Raw genomic sequence first — 18,767 nt, 5'->3', positions numbered from 1 at the left:
TTTATCCGACAAATGGCACCTTAGTTTACATCTAATCCTGTTTTGAAACAGATTATTTTTTTTCTTTACATTGGTGAAAAGAATACATCGTCGCATAGTTTTGAGCGTAGTAGGAAAGGAGAAACCTGCACGTGATAAGATCCCAGGCAAAAATCGTCCCCGTTGCATCATCTGCAGGCCCGCACGTGTGTTACACCGGATCTCTCTCTCTCTCTCTTTCTTTTTCTCTTTCTATCTTTGTTGTTCTAGCTCTCTCTCTTTTCCTCCCTTCCTCTTTCCTTTCTTCCCTCCCTCTCCTCTCTGTTTTTCCCTCTCTCTCTCTCTCTCTCTCTCTCTCTCTCTCTCTCTCTCTCTCTCTCTCTCTCTCCCCCTCCCTCCCCCTCCCTCTCTCACCCACTCTCCGTTTCTGTTATTTTGTGTGTGCAGGCAGTCCAACATGATCCGTCACTTGGCGTCTCGTCTTTTTCTCCTCTGCAATTCCACCACCTGGCGCGCTGGCAAAACTTCACATGCACGCGCGTGGTGGCTTGCCGCCACCGTTCGGTGAGTTCTATTTCTGAACTTTAAACTTTTGTTTTTCCATGGGGGGGGGAGGAGAGGGGCGTAGTTGATCCTAAGTAGACATTTCGACGCTTTGGACACTCGTGCGGGTGACCATTCACTAGACAAGTGTCCCCCCCCCCCCCACCACTCAAATGGAATGCAGGTGAAAAAACAAAAACAAAGAATGTCTTGCAGAACATTACCCCCCCCCCCCCCCCCTCCCTCACTTCCCTTGTGTCCTCAACACACTTTGGACTTAATATCTGATCTTGGGTTAGAAGCGAGTGGTGGTCACATGCGCAGATTCTCTGTTTCCTGTTTAGCTCTGCGCCCGCATTCTAAAAGCTCCCTGTGGGCAACCAATCGTTTTTCTAAATCCAGTTTTACATACCCTGAAACATAGGGTCGACCGGTCCATTGTCATGAGACCAGTCCATTGTTTGCTTGTCTTGATGCCGCATCTCGTTGGACTGGTGACAGGCAAGCCAGGATGTAATCCGACTCGCTCCGGTTCAGTTACGGTACAAAGAAACAAAAACCAAAAAATGCGGCAAAGCCTGAAATGTCAGCACCGGTGTCAATAGAACTCTGTCGCGGTCCAGCTGCAGGTATTTTCACACACTTTTTTTTTAACCTCATGTTTTTCCCCGTGAGGTGGACTGGAGAGGGAGGTCGTTTTTAGAAACCATATACAGGTACCATCCGACTTACGACCGAGTTCCGTTCCGACCAAACGGTTGTAAGTCGAAATGGTCGTGAGTCGAAATCCATTCAAAATGTTGAATAAAGACTCGGCGGCAAAATTGTTGTACGCGTTGGCGGCCTGCTAGCGCGTTGCGATGCTAGGCGTAGAATTACTTTTTTTTTTAAATAGGGTCTGGAGGTCGTGGTCGTAAGTATGGGTGGTCGTAAGTTGAGTTGGTCGCAAGTCGGATCTTACCTGTATTGAATAGGCTTGGGGTAGGTGAGTTTTTTTGCGGTTTTGGGGTCTGACTCTTGGGGCTCGAACGCAAACACGCAAAGTCGCCGAGCCTGAATGACTGACACAGTTTGTTGCGCTTGCAGCGGCGTGCACGTGGAGTCGCCGCCAATCATACCGGCGCTGACCACCAGCTACGCCCACGGAACCTCGTCCTTCTCGTTGATCAACGCCACCGTGGGCGACACGCTGGCACGGGCGGCCGACACCTGGCCCGATCGCGAGGCGGCCATTTTCGTGCGGGACGGCGTGCGGAAAACCTTCGCCGACTTCCACCATGACGTGAGTGTGTTGCGGCGCGCTAGTAAATAGGCGGCGGTGCCGAAAGTTCCGCAGGGTTCTGTTCTGGGTCTCCTGCTTTTTTTTTGCGTGTAGGTGGAGCGCGCCGCCGCCGGGTTGCTGGCTGTGGGCCTTCGTCCTGGCGAGCGTTTGGGCATGTGGGGGCCCAACATGTACGAGTGGATCCTGATGCAGTTCGCCACGGCCAAGGCGGGAATCATCTTGGTGGGGGTCGCCGCATGCTCGCCGCCGCCTCCTCGCCACCTCGCTACGTTGAGCTAGCTTAGCTTGACGTTGCCTTTCTGTCACACAGGTGTCCCTCAACCCGGCCTATCAACCGGAGGAGGCCGAGTTTGCGCTTCGCAAGGTGAGTCGATGGCGCGATTTGTTTGCACGCCGTCTGATGTTATTCGCGGGCGCCGGCAGGTGGGCTGCAAAGCGGTGGTGTGTCCCGAGGCCTTCAAAACGCAAAAGTACTGCGACATGCTGCGGATTATCTGCCCGGAAATGGCGACGTCCACCCCTGGAGACATCCGGAGTACTCGGTAAAAGTGATTGGGTCCCCCCACTTGCGCCCCCCCACTCGAACCTTGCAAACGTCTTCTTGGCAGACTTCCCGAGTTACGTTGCGTAATCGTCCTGGACGGCCGCCACGCCGGAACTTTCCACATAGATGAGGTGATGCAGGCCGGCGACAGTCGCTACCAACGCCAGCTGAACGAGATCCAGAATAAATTGTCCTGCGATGACCCCATCAACATCCTGTTCACCTCGGTAACGGCCGTTGCTTTTTATTTTGTCGTCAAAAATGATTAGAAACTTTTATTTTGGCGTTATGACAACCGCATCCTATACAGTGAGCCGTTGTTGTTGACAGGGAACGACGGGACGTCCCAAAGGCGCCACGCTGACGCATCGCAACGTGGTCAACAACGCTTTTTTCGTGGGCAAACGTGTCGGCTTCTATTGGCGGGTGAGACGTCGCCCGCCGTCACACCCGCCCCCCGTCCGCCGCCCCCCTCGGCTGACCACGCCGCTCTTTATCGGACGCAGCCCGAAACGCGGATCTGCCTCCCCGTCCCGCTCTACCACTGCTTCGGCTCGGTGGGGGGCAGCCTCTGCATGGCCGTCCACGGCATCTCCTTGGTTTTTCCTTCACCCTGGTACAGCGGCAAGGACAACCTGGACGCCATGCAGAACGAGAAGTAAGACAAACTACACCTTTCTTGCTGATTGGTCTCAACCGCGGGCGACCCATCAATGTCTATATGGATTAGATTGGATTAGCTTTTATTAGTCTCGCAGTGGAGAAATTGACATATCACAGTAGCAAAGTGATGAAAATAAGAGGAAAGGAAAGGAAGAAGTAGAAAAACAAAATACAGGGGCAGCCATTCTTGCGATGCCATCTTGAAGTCAAAGCAACAACAAAAAACTAAATAACAAATATTGTGACACAAAAGACACACAGTACTTCAATTTGAAGAACTTTCTGCACACTCTTTGTTGCATGAAGCAGTTCTAGATGAAAGAGGAAGAGAATCAAGGCGTCCTTTTCACCAGTGGATCAGGGACATCATGGTGTAATCTACACATCCGCTACAAGCTAAAAAGCAAACACAAAGCTGTATCCTCCATTGTCTAAAAAAAACACATCTATCCCACGTAAATCCACTTCAATTCCAAGCTGTAACAATTCCACATACGCATGAACACTCTGCGCTGAGAAAATAATGCTCATTACGGGCGCAAAAAAAGCACAATCCCCCCAGAGCTGTCCAGCGATGACACTCAAATGGCACCGACATTACTCCCAAATCAAAAACAGTGCTGGCATAGGCTGCCAAAATGGCGCAACTGCTTAGCAGAAGTGACAGAAAATACACAAAAAAACAGCATAATATCAACAAATAAAAATGGCCAAGCTTGTGAGAGCACTTGTGACGGCTGCCATCTTGGACTGTATATTTTGTTGTATTTACATTATATATATCAGCACATTTCAAAACTCTCAAGGACACTTTCCAGTCACAGAATAAACTTGTCACCAGTCTCCAGTTTGTCTCCAAGTACTCTTGTTTTGTGTCTTTCAGGTGTACATTTGTGTACGGGACGCCCACCATGTATGTAGACATGACCAGTCAACCCGACGTGCACAAGTACGACCTATCGTCTGTGGTCGCAGGTAACATCCATTTCGCCACGCCCAAAAAAATAAAATATAATAATAATAATGAGTGCGTTACGTGTGCGCAGGCATCATTGCGGGATCGCCGTGTCCTCCTGAGCTGGTCAAAAGCATCATCTCCGTTTTGGGCATCAAGGAAGTCATGGTGAGTTGAGTGCATGGCATCACTTGTTTATGATATTCAATGACATTTGTATTCAATAATTACATTAATATATGGATAGATGTAATAATAAAAATGTTGATTGTCAGGATTAAATGTCAAATAATTGATTGAACATTCTCATTAAGTTAAAAAAAGACAAATATAAAAAAAATAAGGCTACTACATGCAGTTTGCTTTGTGTCCACAAGAGGGATCCAAAGTACAGCAATTTCCAATTAATAACAATAGTAATAATAATACATTTCATTTATAATTACCTTTCAAAACTCTCAAGGTCACTTTACAGTCACAGGATACGTTTTTCTTTGGGTGAGCAGTGGCAGCCACGCGCGAGAGCGTTCACGCAACCCGGAAGTAACTCAAATAAATAAAAACCTAGCTAGCTAGCTAAGAATTAGATAATAATCACTCAAACCGGAAGTAACTGAAATAAATAGAAAGCTAGCTAGATAGCTAAGAGTTAGCTAATAATCACTCAACCGGGAAGTAACTCCTTGTGTGACTAATAATAATAATAATAATAATAATAATAATAATAATAAGGCAAATCCAATCCAATAATAATAATACATTCGATTTATAAGCGCCTTCCAAAACTCAAGGTCACTTTACAGTCACAGGATACGTTATTTTTCTTCAATTGTAGGTTTTTCAGTGGGTGAGCAGCGGCAGCCATATGCGCCAGCGTTCACTCAACATGGAAGTAACTCAAATCAATAAAAAGTGAGCTAGCTAGCTAATGGATAGCTAACAGCTAGCTTGCTATTAAGCCTCTTCTATTGCCTGAGACCTCGAGCATAATTGGTTCCCAGAAAGTGTGTGTTAGGCGAAAAGTTCGTCTTCCGAACATTTATTTCCCATAAGAAACCATTAAAATGAGAATAATTCGTTCCCAGGTCCCCATAAAACATAATTTTGTACAAAATAAGCCTTAATAATACCCAATAATAATAATACATTTTATATTCAAGCGCCTTTCATAGCTCTCAAGGACACTTTACAGTCAAATCGGATTTTTGTGGAGTAGGGGAGGAAGGGGGGGGGGGGGTTATGTGGTCCAGCAGCCGTAATGAACAAAATAGGCAAAATTGGTGAAATATTTCCTTTTATTGAGGCATCGAGCTCAAACGTGAAGCTCAGGCGGAACGATCGCTAAGGAGTTAGCGTGAGCAAACAAGCTGGTGGCGAGCGATGGGGGAGTTGCCTGGATTTTTTTTTTTTTTTTTTTTTGTCGACTGGGCCCCATATGGAAATGTTCAGCTGGTGAAAAAACACGGTGGTGGTGAGTGTGGTGTGGGGGGTGACAAATCCGACTCCCAGCAAGTTTACGGAAGTGGTGGGAGGGAAATCACATGCGTTTCGCGGAAGATCTTCAAATGTGTAGCGTAGCGAATATCACACTAGGGGAATCGAGTGCAAACGCCCTCCCCCACTTGTTCCGTTTTTAATTTATGCTGACTCATAAAAACATTCCCATCAAAATGGCGCCCAAAGGCTCTCAATGACTTTCTTGTCTTGTCGAGGGCTGCCTGCAACCAACCACGATTTGCAAGGGGAAGTCCAAAAAAACATTTTTTTTTTTTCAAACACGAACACAACATGAATCAGAATTCAGCGTTGAGGCTAGCGATGGCGTATCAAAGGCTCAAATATAAGAAAATACATTTTGATGATTGTTTCGCAAAGGAAAAGCAGATGTCGGCGGGTTTTTGCGGCCGGGGAAATTGGTGTCATGTCATGCAACTGGCCCTCTCCCATCAACAATCCCTCATTTTCCCCTTTTCCGCCGCTCGCCCCTTCAGTGGCGTGCGGCCATCTTGCTTCTTTTGGGCTTAAGCCGGCAGGCGGCGAAGGCGGCGCTGTCTCGGACCTGCTTGCCTCTCTGCGCCGGCGGCGATGCGCACGTGGCGTCCGTTCGCTTGCGGCTGTTGCCGTCCATCCACCTGCCCCGCCAACCCCACATCAGAGCATTTGGGAGGCGTCGTGTTTAACTCATTCATTGCTAGACAAAAATGTGCATTAAATGTGTCCGCTCCAGTGCCAGGATTTTTGTCAAAATAGAGTTAATTCCTAAATTATATAGGTCTCGAGTTATATGAGCTTGAAATGGGTGCGGCTGTACAAAATACAATACATATTGGTTTATGTAGCGCTTTAACAACAGCTGAAGCTGTAGCAAAGCGCTGCCAAGGGAAAAAGGGAAATGCTGCCCTCTTGTGGAAGGGAAAACATTGCCAGAGGCCATGGCCAGCGCTTTATCAGCACCGAGCATGAAAAAAACCAAAACAAAACCTGAACCAATACGGGAATGGTGCTCTACGTCATATTTTCAATTCCAGAATCAATTTGTGAATGGCAGTGAAATGAGTTATTTGATAAAATGCTACAAAGATTAGCGCTTTTACCTGCGCAGCGACGCTAGCTGGCATGTGCAGCTCCAAGGATTGTTGCTCACGGTCAGGTTGGACACTCGAGATAAATCCAGACTCTTGGGAAGCCAGCGCAGTTTGTTGTTGCTAACGTCCAGCCAGGTCAGGGCCTTCACGCCCGCGAACGCCTCCTCTGACATCTGAAAGGACAAAAATGTCACAAAGGCAACCTGTTAGCATTAGCTAAATGTCCTTTTCTGAGCATTTCTTGGTTCTAGTTAGTGCAAAATGGCATGCCACACCATAAAATGATTTTTAATGGCGTGAAGCTAGCGTACTAAGAAGCGTATGAGTACACAGAGCTGCCGCTAAAGCGCTAATGCTTGAAAAAGGCTTTAGCAAAAGCGCTCAGGAGGGCGTCGCAGGTCTTGTCGGGCGTGGGAAGCCCGCCGACTGTCTGAAAGGCCCCTCTCATCTTGTGTCAACATTCGCGCGCACGGATGTATGGACGCTAAAAGGTTCGCGCAGGTGCGACGGCTACTCGTCGGAAATTTCCACTAAGGGGGACAACAAACCCCCCCACTCCCGATCCATTTGGGAAACACGCAAAGAGGCGTTTGTGCACAGGCTACACACACACAAACACACTCTGTTTCCCCCGACTAGCCAAACTAACAATCGTTATGTAACTGTTCCTGTTACTCGCTCTCCTGTGATGTGTTTGTGTGTCTAAAATTGATCAGTATTATTATTTTTGGTAAATATACAAATTTATTTTAACTCATTCACTGCCATTTACGAATTCGGGAATTGAAAATATGACGTAGAGCGCCGTTCCCGAATTTATTTCAGTTTTGTAGCTAATAGCTAAAAGATAACTAGCTAGATAGCTGATAGATAGCTAGCTAGGCAGCTTGATAAAGTCAGTCAGCTTTATTGTCAAATATGCTAATATGTATGACATACAGAACATATGAAATATTGATAGCTAATAGATAGCTAGCTAGCCAGCCAGCTAGATGCAGTAGCTAGCTAGCCAGCCAGCTAGATAGCTAATAGATAGCCATGTTTTTTTTCTTTTCCACAAAAACATTTCCCTTTTATTCATATTAGCGCTTTGTTGTGAAAGCGCTATATAAACCTATGTATGTATGTACAATGTATTGCATTGTATTTTGTACAGCCGCCCTCATTTCACGCTCATATAACTCCAGAACCATACAACTTAGGAATTAACTCTTTTTTCTGATGAAAGAAGAGAGTCTAAGGTTTCTAACACTCTATTGAATGTTTATATAGTCCTAAAACTCAATATTCTGTTGGTCATGGAATTCAGGTAACAATGACAAAAACCCTGGCACTGGAGTGAACACATTTTTGTACATGTATCTGGCAGTGAATGAGTTAAAATCACATTTCAATAACATCTGTATATTTTTTGCTTCATGGACTGTATTGTAGCAAATGATTGTCAACAATACAAGTAGACTGCGGGCGAAAACAAACCCTAATCACACGCGTGTGGAATGTTGGACGGCGTCCCATTTCCATTTTTGTGGCTTCCCGCGGGGAATATTTTTCTTGATCGTTTGGGCTTGACTTGTCCTCATTCACATTTTGAACTTGCGTTAGGTAAAACGGTGTTCCGATTGTTGCGTCATCCGAGGCCATTTAAGGTAATTAGGTGCAGTCGGATAAGCTGTTTTGCTGGTTTGGCTCACATGATGTTTACGATGTTGGTTAGGGACCGTGGAGATTTTATTTTGGTTGATATATTCGCAAGGGACCGTGGAGATTTTATTTTGGTTTATATACAGGTAACATCCGACTTACGACCTGCTCGACTTGTGACCACCCGTACATGATCTCCAGACCCTATTTTTAACATTTTAAGAGGGGGGGTTTGCTAGTCATTTAGCCTCCGAATCTCTATTCAACATTTTGAATGGATTTCGACTTACGACCATTTTGACTTACGACCGTTTGGTCGGAACGGAACTCGGTCGTAAGTCAGATGTTACCTAAAATTGATGAAAATTGATGCATTTATCTGTTCACCCCCCGTAACAAATTTAAAAGCTTCACGTCAAGGCTGGACTGTCAAATATGGGGTACAAGCCCCCCACCACTGACCTTCTCCAGGCCCATGTGCTCCAGCCGGAGCTTCTCCATGTAGCGTCCAAAACTGCCGAAAGCCCGTTCAGGGATGCTCTTCATGGGGTTGTCACCCAGCGCTAGCTCCTCCACCACGCGCAGCTTGCTCATGGCGGCGGCGGGGTAGACTGCCATTTTGTTACGGTCCAGGTGGAGGACGGCCAGGTTCTCCACGTCCTCCAGGGATGCGGCGTGGAGCGTACTCAGTTGATTTCCGCTCAAGTGCAACCAGCGCAGGTCCTTGGCGCCCGCGAAGGTGCCAGGACGGAGCTGGCGTAGCTTGTTGTCATCCAGACGTAGCACGAAGAGGTTGACCAGAGGTGAGAAGATGCCTTTGGTCAGCTCGCTGATTCGGTTGTGGTCCAGGTGGAGGTACGTGAGCCGGCTCAGGTCTCGGAAGGCGTCGGGTTGGATGCTGGTGATCTGGTTGTGCGACAGGTACAAGTACACCAGCTGACTCAGGCCCTTGAAGGCCTTGGCGGCGATATGGCGCAACTGGCAGTGCTGCATGTGCAGCGACACCAAACCGCCACTGTCGGCGAAGGCGGCGGCCGGAACGCCGCCCAGCGGGTTCCTCTGCAGGTTGAGCAGCCGCGTGGACGCCGACACCTGCGGGATCTTCTTGAGGCCCACCGCGTCGCAGATGACGTGCTGCAGGTCGCCGTGGCAATGGCAGAGGGTCGGGCATTGGTTGGGCGCCCCCGTAGCCGTCAGTATGCTAGCCAGCAGCAGCAGCAGGCAGCTCGCGCGCCGCATGTCGTCCACTGAGCGGCTTGACGCTGGGGCGACCGTCAAAACCCGAGTGGGCGGCGTCCCCCGGTGGGGACGACCCAGCCGGCAGAACACTCGCCCCCATTCAGGGGCTGCCGCCAGCGGAAAAAAATCCATCCCAATGAGGGGGAAGTTTGTGTGTTAGCGGCTAAGCTTTTTGAGCTTTCCTGGCCGCCGCGTGTTCCCAACATTCCTTCGGGAAAAACAGGACGCTTGCTTAAGGAATGTGACGCTCACTCAACACTTTTCCCACCACGTCGGGAACGCCGCCACCCTCTGCGATGTTACCTCACGGCTAATTCGTCAAGCGCTACCCTGTGATTGACAGATCGGATACGGCACCACGGAAAACAGCCCCGTCACCTTTTGTGGCTCGCCATTGGACAACATGGAGAGGAAGTCGCAGACGGTCGGATACATCATGGACCACACCGAGGTACGCCCCCCACCCACCCACCCGTCACGTCACGCCGGTCGCTGTCAATCAGGTGGTGTCCACAGGCCAAAATCGTGCACCCGTCAAGCGGGCAGATGGTTCCGTTGGGTTCTTCCGGCGAGATCCTGATCCGAGGCTACTGCGTCATGTTGGGCTACTGGAACGACCCGGAAAAAACCCGCGAGTGCATCGGGGTTGACGGCTGGTACAAGACCGGGTGAGTCGGCCTGGCGTTGAGTTCACCCTGACGCCAAACGGGAAGGTTCAAGAGTTTGGAATTGGGTTTTTTTTTTCGCAGGATATGTGTGAGAGCGTTTGTGGCTCTGTCAAGTGTTACTGTGAGACCACTGGGCATCCGCACTCTCCCAAAACAGTGAAAGGCTTGAAAAGTTCAGTTGTATGTGTGAGAACGATTTAGTACCGTGCGAAAGTTACGACGGCATCTCGTGCCGGTGTGTTAGCATAACGGGTGTTAGCATGGCAAGTGCTAGCACGGTGCGCTCATTGTGTGCGTTTGTGCGCTCAGAGACATCGGCAGCATGGACGAATTTGCCTACTGTCGCATCGAAGGTCGCATCAAGGACTTGATCATCCGAGGAGGCGAAAACATTTACCCTGCCGAGATCGAACAGTTCCTTCACACCCACCCCAAAATCAAAGAAGTACAGGTCAGGTCACGCAACCGTCGCCACGGCAACCATCCACCCTTTCGCACTCCCTCTTGAAATCTTCGCACACAAACACACCCGACCTTGAAATGACCCTGCTTTGCTGTAGGTGGTGGGCGTGACGGACGCCCGCATGGGCGAGGAGATTTGCGCGTGTGTTACCGTGAAGGACGAGGAGGAGCTAACCGAGGACGACGTCAAGACTTTTTGCAGAGGGAAGGTTAGCTTCACAACCACTTCTGTCACACGTTATGAATTAAATTAATTGACGCTCCATCATTTGAATACCATCCAATAATATTTCACGCCCACGTGCTTCAAAAGAAAGATAATAGGGCTTGAGTGTAAACAAACAAACAAAAATGGCCGAACAAAAACTAGTATCTGCAGGTGCTACTGTTTAGCGTCCGTTAGCATAGCGCAGAGCGCGTTAGGTTGCTAGCGTCCAGTTGTTGTCGTTTTTCTGTGTCCAGATTTCTCATTTCAAGATTCCCCGCTACGTGGTGTTTGTCAGCAGATTTCCACTCACCGTCACCGGAAAGGTAAGACCGACGCCTCATTGACACCGCGACCAATCTTGGGAAGGAAGCGAGTAAACCCGTGTGAGGAAAGGGCGCTAGAAAAGGAAAGAAGAACGCAAGGACTCCTGCTTCCTGTTTCAGGTCCAGAAGCACAAATTGCGGCAGGAGATGGAAGAGCGGCTGGGACTTGCCGAAGCATAATCAAAATGGCTGACGTCGGCCATTTTGAAACGGGCCCTGAGCCGCCTGATGGCTCTCATCCATCTTTGCCATGAAGAACAACAAATGGGAACGTCTAACCTCCTCAAGGTCGCCCCAGTCTCGATTTTAAGGCCCGTCCCTAACCTGTCAGCCATCTTGACACCCGTCACGTGACACTAACTAGCCGCCAGTCACCCGCCCGCCACAATAATTGCTTATCAATTGTTAGGATCACCTGCCCGTCGCTAGTTAGCGACTAGCGGTCAAGATGTGTATCAGGAGAAGAAGACATGACGCCGCTTGTGTGCTGTCCTATCAAAATAAAGCTTTAATACTGTTAGAGTGAAGAGGAGCCACGAACCAATCAGCTTCTTCACAAAAGAAAAATGTCGTAAACGTCCCGGGAATGTGGATAATCGACAGAAAGGAGACGTGGGAAAATGTCTTCCAAAATAAAAGTTTAGCAGTAGAAAGAAACCAAAACAATTCCGATCCTTCACAATCAAAGCAGCTGGTTAGAAAATGCCGTACGCGTCGCCATGTCGCGTGGCCATGGTGAAAGTGGGGTAGGCCTCGTAGGCGGTGTACGTGGCCACCCCGTCCTGCTTAAGTGGGGACACCACCCCTGCCGGCGCAGCCAAAGCGTAACCTGGAAGATACGAGGCGCACCTTCGGTTTTTCGTCACGGGCTCGCCCGACGGGTGCGCATGGCGCCGGCTACGGACCTTCACATACCTGGGAAGGCCACTGCGGCAAGGGTGGCATCTGGGGCGGGGCTAGCCCCCTCCGTGGGTACCCCCAGGGTGTGCAACGTATGCTCGGCGGCGTGCACCTTGGCTTCGTCCACCACGGCGCTTAGTTTGCTCGGGGTGAACGGGAGCCTGCAGGCGGACAAAATGAGTTAATTCCTAAGTCATATGGGTTTGGAGTTATATGAGCTTGAAATGGGGGTGGCTGTCCAAAATACAATACAGGTACAGCTGGTCGTAAGTTGGATGTGACCTGTACAGTATTGGTTTATATAGCGCTTTAACAATAGCTGAAGCTTGAACAAAGCGCTAACATGGAAAATAGGGAAGTGCTGTCCACTTGTGGAAAAGAAAAACATAGCCAGAGGTCATGGCCAGCGCTTTATCGGCACCCTAGCATGAAAAAAGAACAAAACTTGAACAAATTAGCAAATGGCGCTCTATCAAATTTTCAATTCCCGAATAAATTCGGATCTTCATTTAAATCTGAAATGCAAAAGTGGAACTTATATTTACATGCTAAAATGTAAATTGTCACGAAAATTTGATTGGAATATGATCATCAAATTATTCCGATAAATATATTTCGCCAAAAACGGTGCTTACACGTTAGGGTTCTGCGTGGCCAGAGCGGGGATGGTGACTTTGTACAGGAAGAGCTGGCGCTGATCGGGTCCGATGGCCGAGTGCAGTTGGTACACCGGCGCCCCCCAGCTGTTCTTCTCGCACAACTCCTCCAGCACCTGAACACAAACGCATTATTCGGGTGAGTGTGCGACGATATGCGGGTGTGCGTGTGACCCACAGAAACTAACCCAACGCTAACGTGTGTCTTACCTGCGGCGCCGGCTTGAGCGCGGCGGCCTTGAGGCTGACGGCGGCCGGCGTCATAGGCGTCAACTCCATGCCGGGCAGGAGGTCGTACAGCTTGTCGTCGGACCTCTTGGGGACGCCGCCTGGACGGCACGCGCCAATGCCGACGCCCCCCGCCGCGTACGTAAGGTAACCCCGCCCGCCCAGCCCGCGCACCCCCGCAGCCCCTACAGGCAGACTCATGTAAACTTCTACAGGAGAGACCAATCGCATCAGTTCCAATCAGACGTAATCACACACACACACACACACACACACACACACAAACGCACACACACATGCACACGCATGGACAGACGGACTGACGGACACACAGCCTTCCCATCATTCCCGTTGATTGAAAACTTCTACTGGACGTCGCAACACCAGCCCTTGCGAATAAAAGCCAATCCTAAAATTGACATGACCTTTAACTCATTCACTGCCATACGATGTGCAAAAATGTGTCCACTCCATTGCCAGGGTTTTTGTCATTGTCACTCGAATTCCAGGATCCATAGAATATTGAGTTTTAGGACGACATAAACATTCAATGTAGCGTAAGAAACCTTAGCCTCTCTTCTTTCATCAGGAAAAAAAAGTTAATTCCTAAATTATATAAGTCTGGAGTTATGTGACCTTGAAATGGGGGCAACTGTCTAAAATAAGACATACATATTGATTTACAGTAAATAGCGCTTTAACAACAGCTGAAGCTAGAACAAAGCGCTAACATATACAAAAGACGAATGCTGCCCCCTAATGGGAGGGAACAACACTGCCAGAGGTCTGACCAGCACTTTATAATAATAATAATAATAATAATAATAATAATAATAATAATAATCATCATTTTCATTTCTAAGCCCCTTTCAAAACTCAAGGTCACTTTACAGTCACAGGATCAGTTTTTCTGTGGGAGAGCACTCAACCCAGAAGTAACTCAACTAGATAGAAAGCAACCTAGCTAGCTAACAGAATGCTACATAGATAGCTAATATGTTACCTGACTCAAATAGTTAGCTATATTGCTAATAGCTAGCTAGGTAGCTAGCGTCGAGTCGCCTCACGTAGCAACGAGCTCGTGTCCCACGTCCAGTAGTTGTTCTTTGATTGACAATGTAAAAGCGTCAAGATGACCTCTGACCTCTAACGGACGGCGTCCTGATCACACCGCGACCTGCGATGTGACCTTTGGCGGGCGGGAAACGGAAATGGGCTGGAGCAGCGGCGGCAGCGTAGGCGTGCGGTGCGTAAAACACCGGCGCACCAAGATATGCCACTGTGGGGTCATACATCTGAGGTTGGGAGAGGAGGGGATTAACCTTTGAACTTAACGCAGTGGACAATGACAATGGTGTCCGTCCCCCCTCAAATGTCCCCCATTCGAAATTGTTACCTGTCCGAGGGTGAGGCCAGCGTAGTCGTCCTGCAGCAATGAGCTTCCTCGGCTTCCTCGACCCCCTCGTCCCCCCGTCCCTCGCGTGTAGCGCACGTAGCTGTCCTTGTCTACCGGCTTGGCCAGGGTTACCTCCATCGCCGAGCCCTCCAACACCTGCGCACATGGATGCCTTGAGTATGTGTGCAAGGGCGCTATAATGTGATACCTTGGCTTACGAACTTAATTGGTTCCCAGACAGAGTGTGTAAGGCGAAAGGTGAGTATCCCAAAAATTAATTTCCCATAGGAAACCATTAAAATGAGAATAATCCGTTCCCAGGTCACCATAAAACATGATTTTCTAATTTTCTAAGCCTTAAACCTACACTAAATATACCTTATTGTATGTATAATAATTGTGCTATGGTATTATAATTAAAGAAATCAACTGTACTTTATAATAAAGTCGTTTTATTTACCTCTGTGATGGTCATTGATGGCTTGATGGAATGGAGTGGCCGGTTTCATCAGCATTAAACGCTTGATGAGGAACGTAGCCTTCTTCTGTCACCATCTTGAGGAATGATCCCCTGTAGGTGCTTTCTCTACGATAATTTTACCTTGTTCCTCATCAATTGTGTTCTGTTTAGCTGGGTTGATAGCTTTTTGCATCAAGTGTACAAATGACTTGTATGGGTTATTTGTGGAGCCGGATTGATGGGATATTTTAACCTTGCAGTCTACACTCTGCCTTTGAACTATCAAAGTTGAAACAAGTCCTTATTTTTCTTTTTCCTATCCATTTTCTCACTCTCTCCCTGTCGTCTGCCTGTCTCTTTAGTGATTAAACCGCCTCCCCTCACTGCTGCGTTCTTGACCAATCACGTGGCTTTGACTGAAGACTGGGGGCGAGGAATAGAGGATAAAAACAAGTCAGCTGCCATTTTCTTTTTGGAACGGGCTTGTTTGCGAACGACACATCACACATTGTGGCGCTCCGTGTGTATCCCAAAAAATAGTTTGTATGCCAAGGTAAAATTTTCAGAAATTTAACGTTCGTAAACCGAAAAGTTCGTAAGCCAAGGGGTTTGTAAACCGAGGCATCACTGTATTTGTTATCTGCGAGGTCATGTGACCTTCCCGTTGAGGGCCTTCATGGCGTTGACGGCGTCGTCGCGGTGCGTGAAGTGGACGAAAGCGTAGTCTCGGATCTTCTTCACTCGCTCCACCGCACCTGGAGCAAAAGTGCCTGCCTGGTGAGGGGTCGAGGGTCGGAGGTCGAGATGGGGGTCTCACCTGCTTTGATGGAGTTGAATTCCTTGAGAATGTTCTCCTCGCTGGTGTGCAGCATGAGATTCCTGACGTAGAGAATTTTGACGGAGGCCATGGTGTCCTCGTCCACTTCCACCTCAGGCTCCGCCCAGTCCACCGCGATGGCGTGACCCCATAGCTGGATGCGGCCTGACGTGGACGGGGGGCGGTGACGCCGGCGGAGCCGAGAACCAGGCGGCATCGCGTTACCTGGCAACAGCTTGCGTCGCGCCATGGCGGCCGCACGGTGGCTGTCGTACTCCACGAAGGCGAAACCCCGGTTTTTGTTTTTGTCCGCCGCGCTGGGATAGACGATGACGTCCACCGCTCCATCGGTCACCTTGCGCATCTCGGCTAGGATCTCCTCCCGCATTTTGCTCTTGGGGATGCCGCCCACGAACAGTCGGCAGTTGTCCACACTGGGGCACACGCCCAGCAGGCGACCACTCCTGGGACGAACGGCCTTTTACAAAGATTGCACGGCATATAGCTATATTTTACGTTTTAAGACTAGCGCTGAATATTCAGGAAGTCTTGTTTTCCAGTTGATGACGATGCCGGAAGCGACGTAGCGGAAGATTGGACAAACATCCACTTTCCATCGTGTCATTTTTTACTCTGGAGCGCTGTCGGAGCTTTCTCTCTGGTCTAAAACCCACCCCTCTGTCTTCTACCACAGATTTTAACCAATCACAGGCAGCTTTATGGCTCTGATCTTTATATACTGGACGAAACGAAGCTTGTGCGCCATCTTGTGCATTTTCTGGGCGCTACATTGGAGTCCAGACAGCTCAAATTGATACGGAAGGACTTCTTTAATCGATGGTAAACATTTATGCTTTCCTCTTCAGAACTATTCAAATCATATTCCTAACTGGATGAGGAACAAGAAAGCATCTTCTCTGAATCCAAACTCTCTGAAGGCATTGTTTTGATTCTGGAGCAAGGCAGTTTGTGAAGGAGTATCCTGATGTGGCGTCACGAACAAGGGGGCGGGACTTTCTGAATCTCGCCAGTTTCTAGCTCATTTTGTGGCAGTTATGGGACACTTTCAGTCATTTTGATTGGTGTTTTGCATTTAACCAAAAATATCAGCCTGGTTATTTTAGATGCTCCAAAACGTTTTTCTGATGTCAGTTAGGAAACAAAAAAATGGCGTCGGCTTACCTGATCTCGTAGTTGTTTAGATGCTTGGTGGCCGCTTTGGCTTCCTGTTTGTTGGCGAAGGTGACGAAAGCGTAGCCGCGGTTGTTGCCATTGAAGTCCATCATCATCCTCACTTCGAAGATCCGACCGAACTGCCGTGAAAAATACCAAAACTATCGTTAACCGGACAGTTTGCGCTTTGCCCCACGTAAGATGGCGCCATTGTCACCTTCTCGCAGAGTGGCACCAGCTCATCCTCAAAAAGATCTCGTGGGAGTTTCCCCACAAAGATTTCGCTTCCCCTTTCCGGCGGGGGCCCATCCCAGCCCGGCGGGGGGCCGCCGTATCGCCGCTGGCCGTTTTCCTGCCACACGTTGGAGCGCGTTAGCATGTTGGTGGGCTAACTGGCCATTGACCTGTCCACTTTACCTGCTGGAGCCGGTACCCCGTCCTCTGCACCAGCGCCCTTAGTCCCGCCTCCTTCTGTGCACCCACTAGTGCTTCCTCTCCGGCCTTCTGATTGGTTTCCATTGGGTTTGATTGACAGCTTGACAAATCAAGGAAATTAGCAAAGCTCACTGTAAGATAAAAACGAGGAGTAAGGGGTTAGCTTGCTGCAGGACAAATGGCCGTGCTTTTTGTGTATGTGTATCCACACGTGATGTGTGTTGTGTCAAAGGTCATCCGAGGGAATAGGTCACGTCACCTTGTGATGACCAATCAGTCGCATTTGTTGCTGAGGCGTCACGTCACTTGTTTTGGAGTTTGTTTGTAAGTAAGCTATTATCGCTAACTTTTGATTATTTCTAATCACTTATGTTAATCATAATCATAATCAGAATGCTAATTTAGATTTTGTGTTTCAAGGGACCGGAGGTTGAAGATGTGGATTTGCTGTTCTGTAAAAAAATGGAAGTAAAGCTACTTTATTATTATATTTTATAATCATTGTGATCACGATCAGAGTCCAGATGACGTTTGAACAAAAACAGACGTAGCATGTTAGCACTTAGCCGCTGCACACACACTTGTTCCATCGCCTCTGTTTGCCTTCACCCGACTAAATGATGCGTTTCAATCTGTTCCGTTGTAAACAAATGTCCATTTTTTGGGGATGTTTTTCATCAATCGCTTATTTTCAATTTGCGGGTCAGGGGGGTGACAAAAAAAAATTAAAAAAACTCACCGGAGCAATTTCAGAGATCACCTCCCTCCGATCAGACCTGTGTCATTCTGACCACTGTGTGTGTGTGTGTTAGTGTATGTGTGAGAGCGTGTCATTCTGTATGTGTGTCTGTGTGTGTGATCGCATCATATCAAACTCCAAAGGTTCACTTTCTTGGTGTTAGCTTTACAAGGGTTCGTTAATGTTTAACTTGCTGCTATCTGTGTGCTCACACACACACACACACACACACATGAACTTTCCGAGAGGCTGAAATCCGCTTTGTGATGACGACGGCTGGATCGATACCAAAATATCAATACTGTCAACTATTGTGGTAATTCCACCAAGCTAATGTAGCTAATATTGTGTTCACACTTAAATCCAAAATGGCTGGCTGGATGGATACATGGCTTGAGTAGCCTGCGATGAGAAAAAAGGAGCGTTAGCGCATAGCGCCAATGCGTTTGTAGAACGGTCGCGGCTTGGAATTGATGCGGATTTACGTGGAACAAGAGATGTGAGACAAACAATGGATGCTACAGCTTCCTGTTTGCTTTTAACATTTAGCTCCCAGCAGACGTGCACATTTCACTGATGTCCCCGATCCACTGGTGAAAAGGATGATTTTATCCTTTCCTCTTTCATCTAGAACTGCTTCATGCAACAAAGACGGTGCGGAAAGTCCTTCTAGCTAGCTGGCTAGCTAGCTATTAGTTATCTATTAGCTCGCTAGCTAACTTCCTATCTATTCGAGACGAATAAAGGTACATCCAATTCAATAGAAAGAAAGCTAGCTAGATAGCTAATAGATAGCTTATAGATACCCTAGTCAGCCAGCTAGATAGCTAATAGATAGCTAGCTACATAGCTAAATAGCTAATAGATG

At 48.3% G+C, this 18,767-nt stretch overlaps 3 protein-coding genes across 6 annotated transcripts; 1 reads left to right on the top strand and 2 right to left on the bottom strand.

Annotated features, from left to right (window-relative positions):
* Positions 1-42: 42 nt before the first annotated feature.
* Positions 43-12,776, top strand: acsf2 (acyl-CoA synthetase family member 2). Of its 2 annotated transcripts, XR_016117345.1 has the most exons (18): positions 43-185; positions 427-543; positions 1,609-1,804; positions 1,898-2,026; positions 2,115-2,168; positions 2,228-2,346; positions 2,413-2,575; positions 2,679-2,774; positions 2,855-3,006; positions 3,895-3,986; positions 4,058-4,134; positions 9,778-9,885; positions 9,951-10,102; positions 10,412-10,553; positions 10,663-10,773; positions 11,027-11,095; positions 11,216-11,383; positions 12,638-12,776. XR_016117345.1 is itself a non-coding variant. In XM_089015097.1 (17 exons), exons 2-17 carry the CDS (start codon positions 437-439, stop codon positions 11,273-11,275), a joined length of 1,827 nt encoding a protein of 608 aa, XP_088871223.1. In that variant the 5' UTR covers positions 43-185; positions 427-436; the 3' UTR covers positions 11,276-11,622. The 2 variants fall into 2 exon arrangements, 1 of the variants encoding a protein (XP_088871223.1); XM_089015097.1 differs by lacking the exon at positions 12,638-12,776 and having other exon boundaries at positions 11,216-11,622.
* chad (chondroadherin) lies at positions 5,244-9,758 on the bottom strand. The gene is made up of 3 exons (XM_089015106.1): positions 8,658-9,758; positions 6,561-6,724; positions 5,244-6,098 (listed from the first exon to the last, which is right to left on the bottom strand). The coding sequence occupies exons 1-3, from the start codon at positions 9,564-9,566 to the stop codon at positions 5,954-5,956; spliced, it is 1,218 nt and encodes a 405-aa protein (XP_088871232.1). The 5' UTR covers positions 9,567-9,758; the 3' UTR covers positions 5,244-5,953.
* On the bottom strand, positions 11,576-18,559 carry a1cf (apobec1 complementation factor). Of its 3 annotated transcripts, none has more exons than XM_089015099.1 (13): positions 17,900-18,556; positions 17,143-17,291; positions 16,943-17,077; positions 16,735-16,865; positions 15,778-16,016; positions 15,553-15,717; positions 15,393-15,490; positions 14,276-14,431; positions 14,024-14,174; positions 12,862-13,088; positions 12,631-12,767; positions 12,011-12,156; positions 11,576-11,924 (listed from the first exon to the last, which is right to left on the bottom strand). In XM_089015099.1, exons 2-13 carry the CDS (start codon positions 17,242-17,244, stop codon positions 11,791-11,793), a joined length of 1,821 nt encoding a protein of 606 aa, XP_088871225.1. In that variant the 5' UTR covers positions 17,245-17,291; positions 17,900-18,556; the 3' UTR covers positions 11,576-11,790. The 3 variants fall into 3 exon arrangements, with proteins under 3 accessions (XP_088871225.1, XP_088871226.1, XP_088871227.1); XM_089015100.1 differs by having other exon boundaries at positions 12,862-13,064; positions 17,900-18,554; XM_089015101.1 differs by having other exon boundaries at positions 11,786-11,924; positions 12,001-12,156; positions 17,900-18,559.
* Between the last annotated feature and the right edge of the window lie 208 nt (positions 18,560-18,767).

This window comes from Hippocampus bargibanti, linkage group LG15 (genome assembly GCF_051943395.1).
Source record: "Hippocampus bargibanti isolate YZ-2025 linkage group LG15, ASM5194339v1, whole genome shotgun sequence".
Classification (NCBI taxonomy): Eukaryota; Metazoa; Chordata; class Actinopteri; order Syngnathiformes; family Syngnathidae; genus Hippocampus; species Hippocampus bargibanti.
Note: the sequence above shows the minus strand (reverse complement) of the source record. Positions and strands in the feature narration are given on the sequence as shown.

Coding starts and splice junctions, on each gene's coding strand:
- acsf2 (XM_089015097.1), top strand. CDS start 437: ATGATCCGTCACTTGGCGTCTCGTCTTTTTCTCCTCTGCAATTCCACC. Junction 3,987..4,057: donor CCTATCGTCTGTGGTCGCAG/GTAACATCCATT, acceptor ACGTGTGCGCAG/GCATCATTGCGGGATCGCCG. Junction 10,103..10,411: donor GACGGCTGGTACAAGACCGG/GTGAGTCGGCCT, acceptor TTGTGCGCTCAG/AGACATCGGCAGCATGGACG.
- chad (XM_089015106.1), bottom strand. CDS start 9,566: ATGGATTTTTTTCCGCTGGCGGCAGCCCCTGAATGGGGGCGAGTGTTC. Junction 6,725..8,657: donor AGCACATGGGCCTGGAGAAG/GTCAGTGGTGGG, acceptor TTGTCCTTTCAG/ATGTCAGAGGAGGCGTTCGC. Junction 6,099..6,560: donor CAGCTAGCGTCGCTGCGCAG/GTAAAAGCGCTA, acceptor TTGGCGGGGCAG/GTGGATGGACGGCAACAGCC.
- a1cf (XM_089015099.1), bottom strand. CDS start 17,244: ATGGAAACCAATCAGAAGGCCGGAGAGGAAGCACTAGTGGGTGCACAG. Junction 16,866..16,942: donor TGGTGCCACTCTGCGAGAAG/GTGACAATGGCG, acceptor TTTTCACGGCAG/TTCGGTCGGATCTTCGAAGT. Junction 15,491..15,552: donor ATTCAACTCCATCAAAGCAG/GTGAGACCCCCA, acceptor CTTTTGCTCCAG/GTGCGGTGGAGCGAGTGAAG.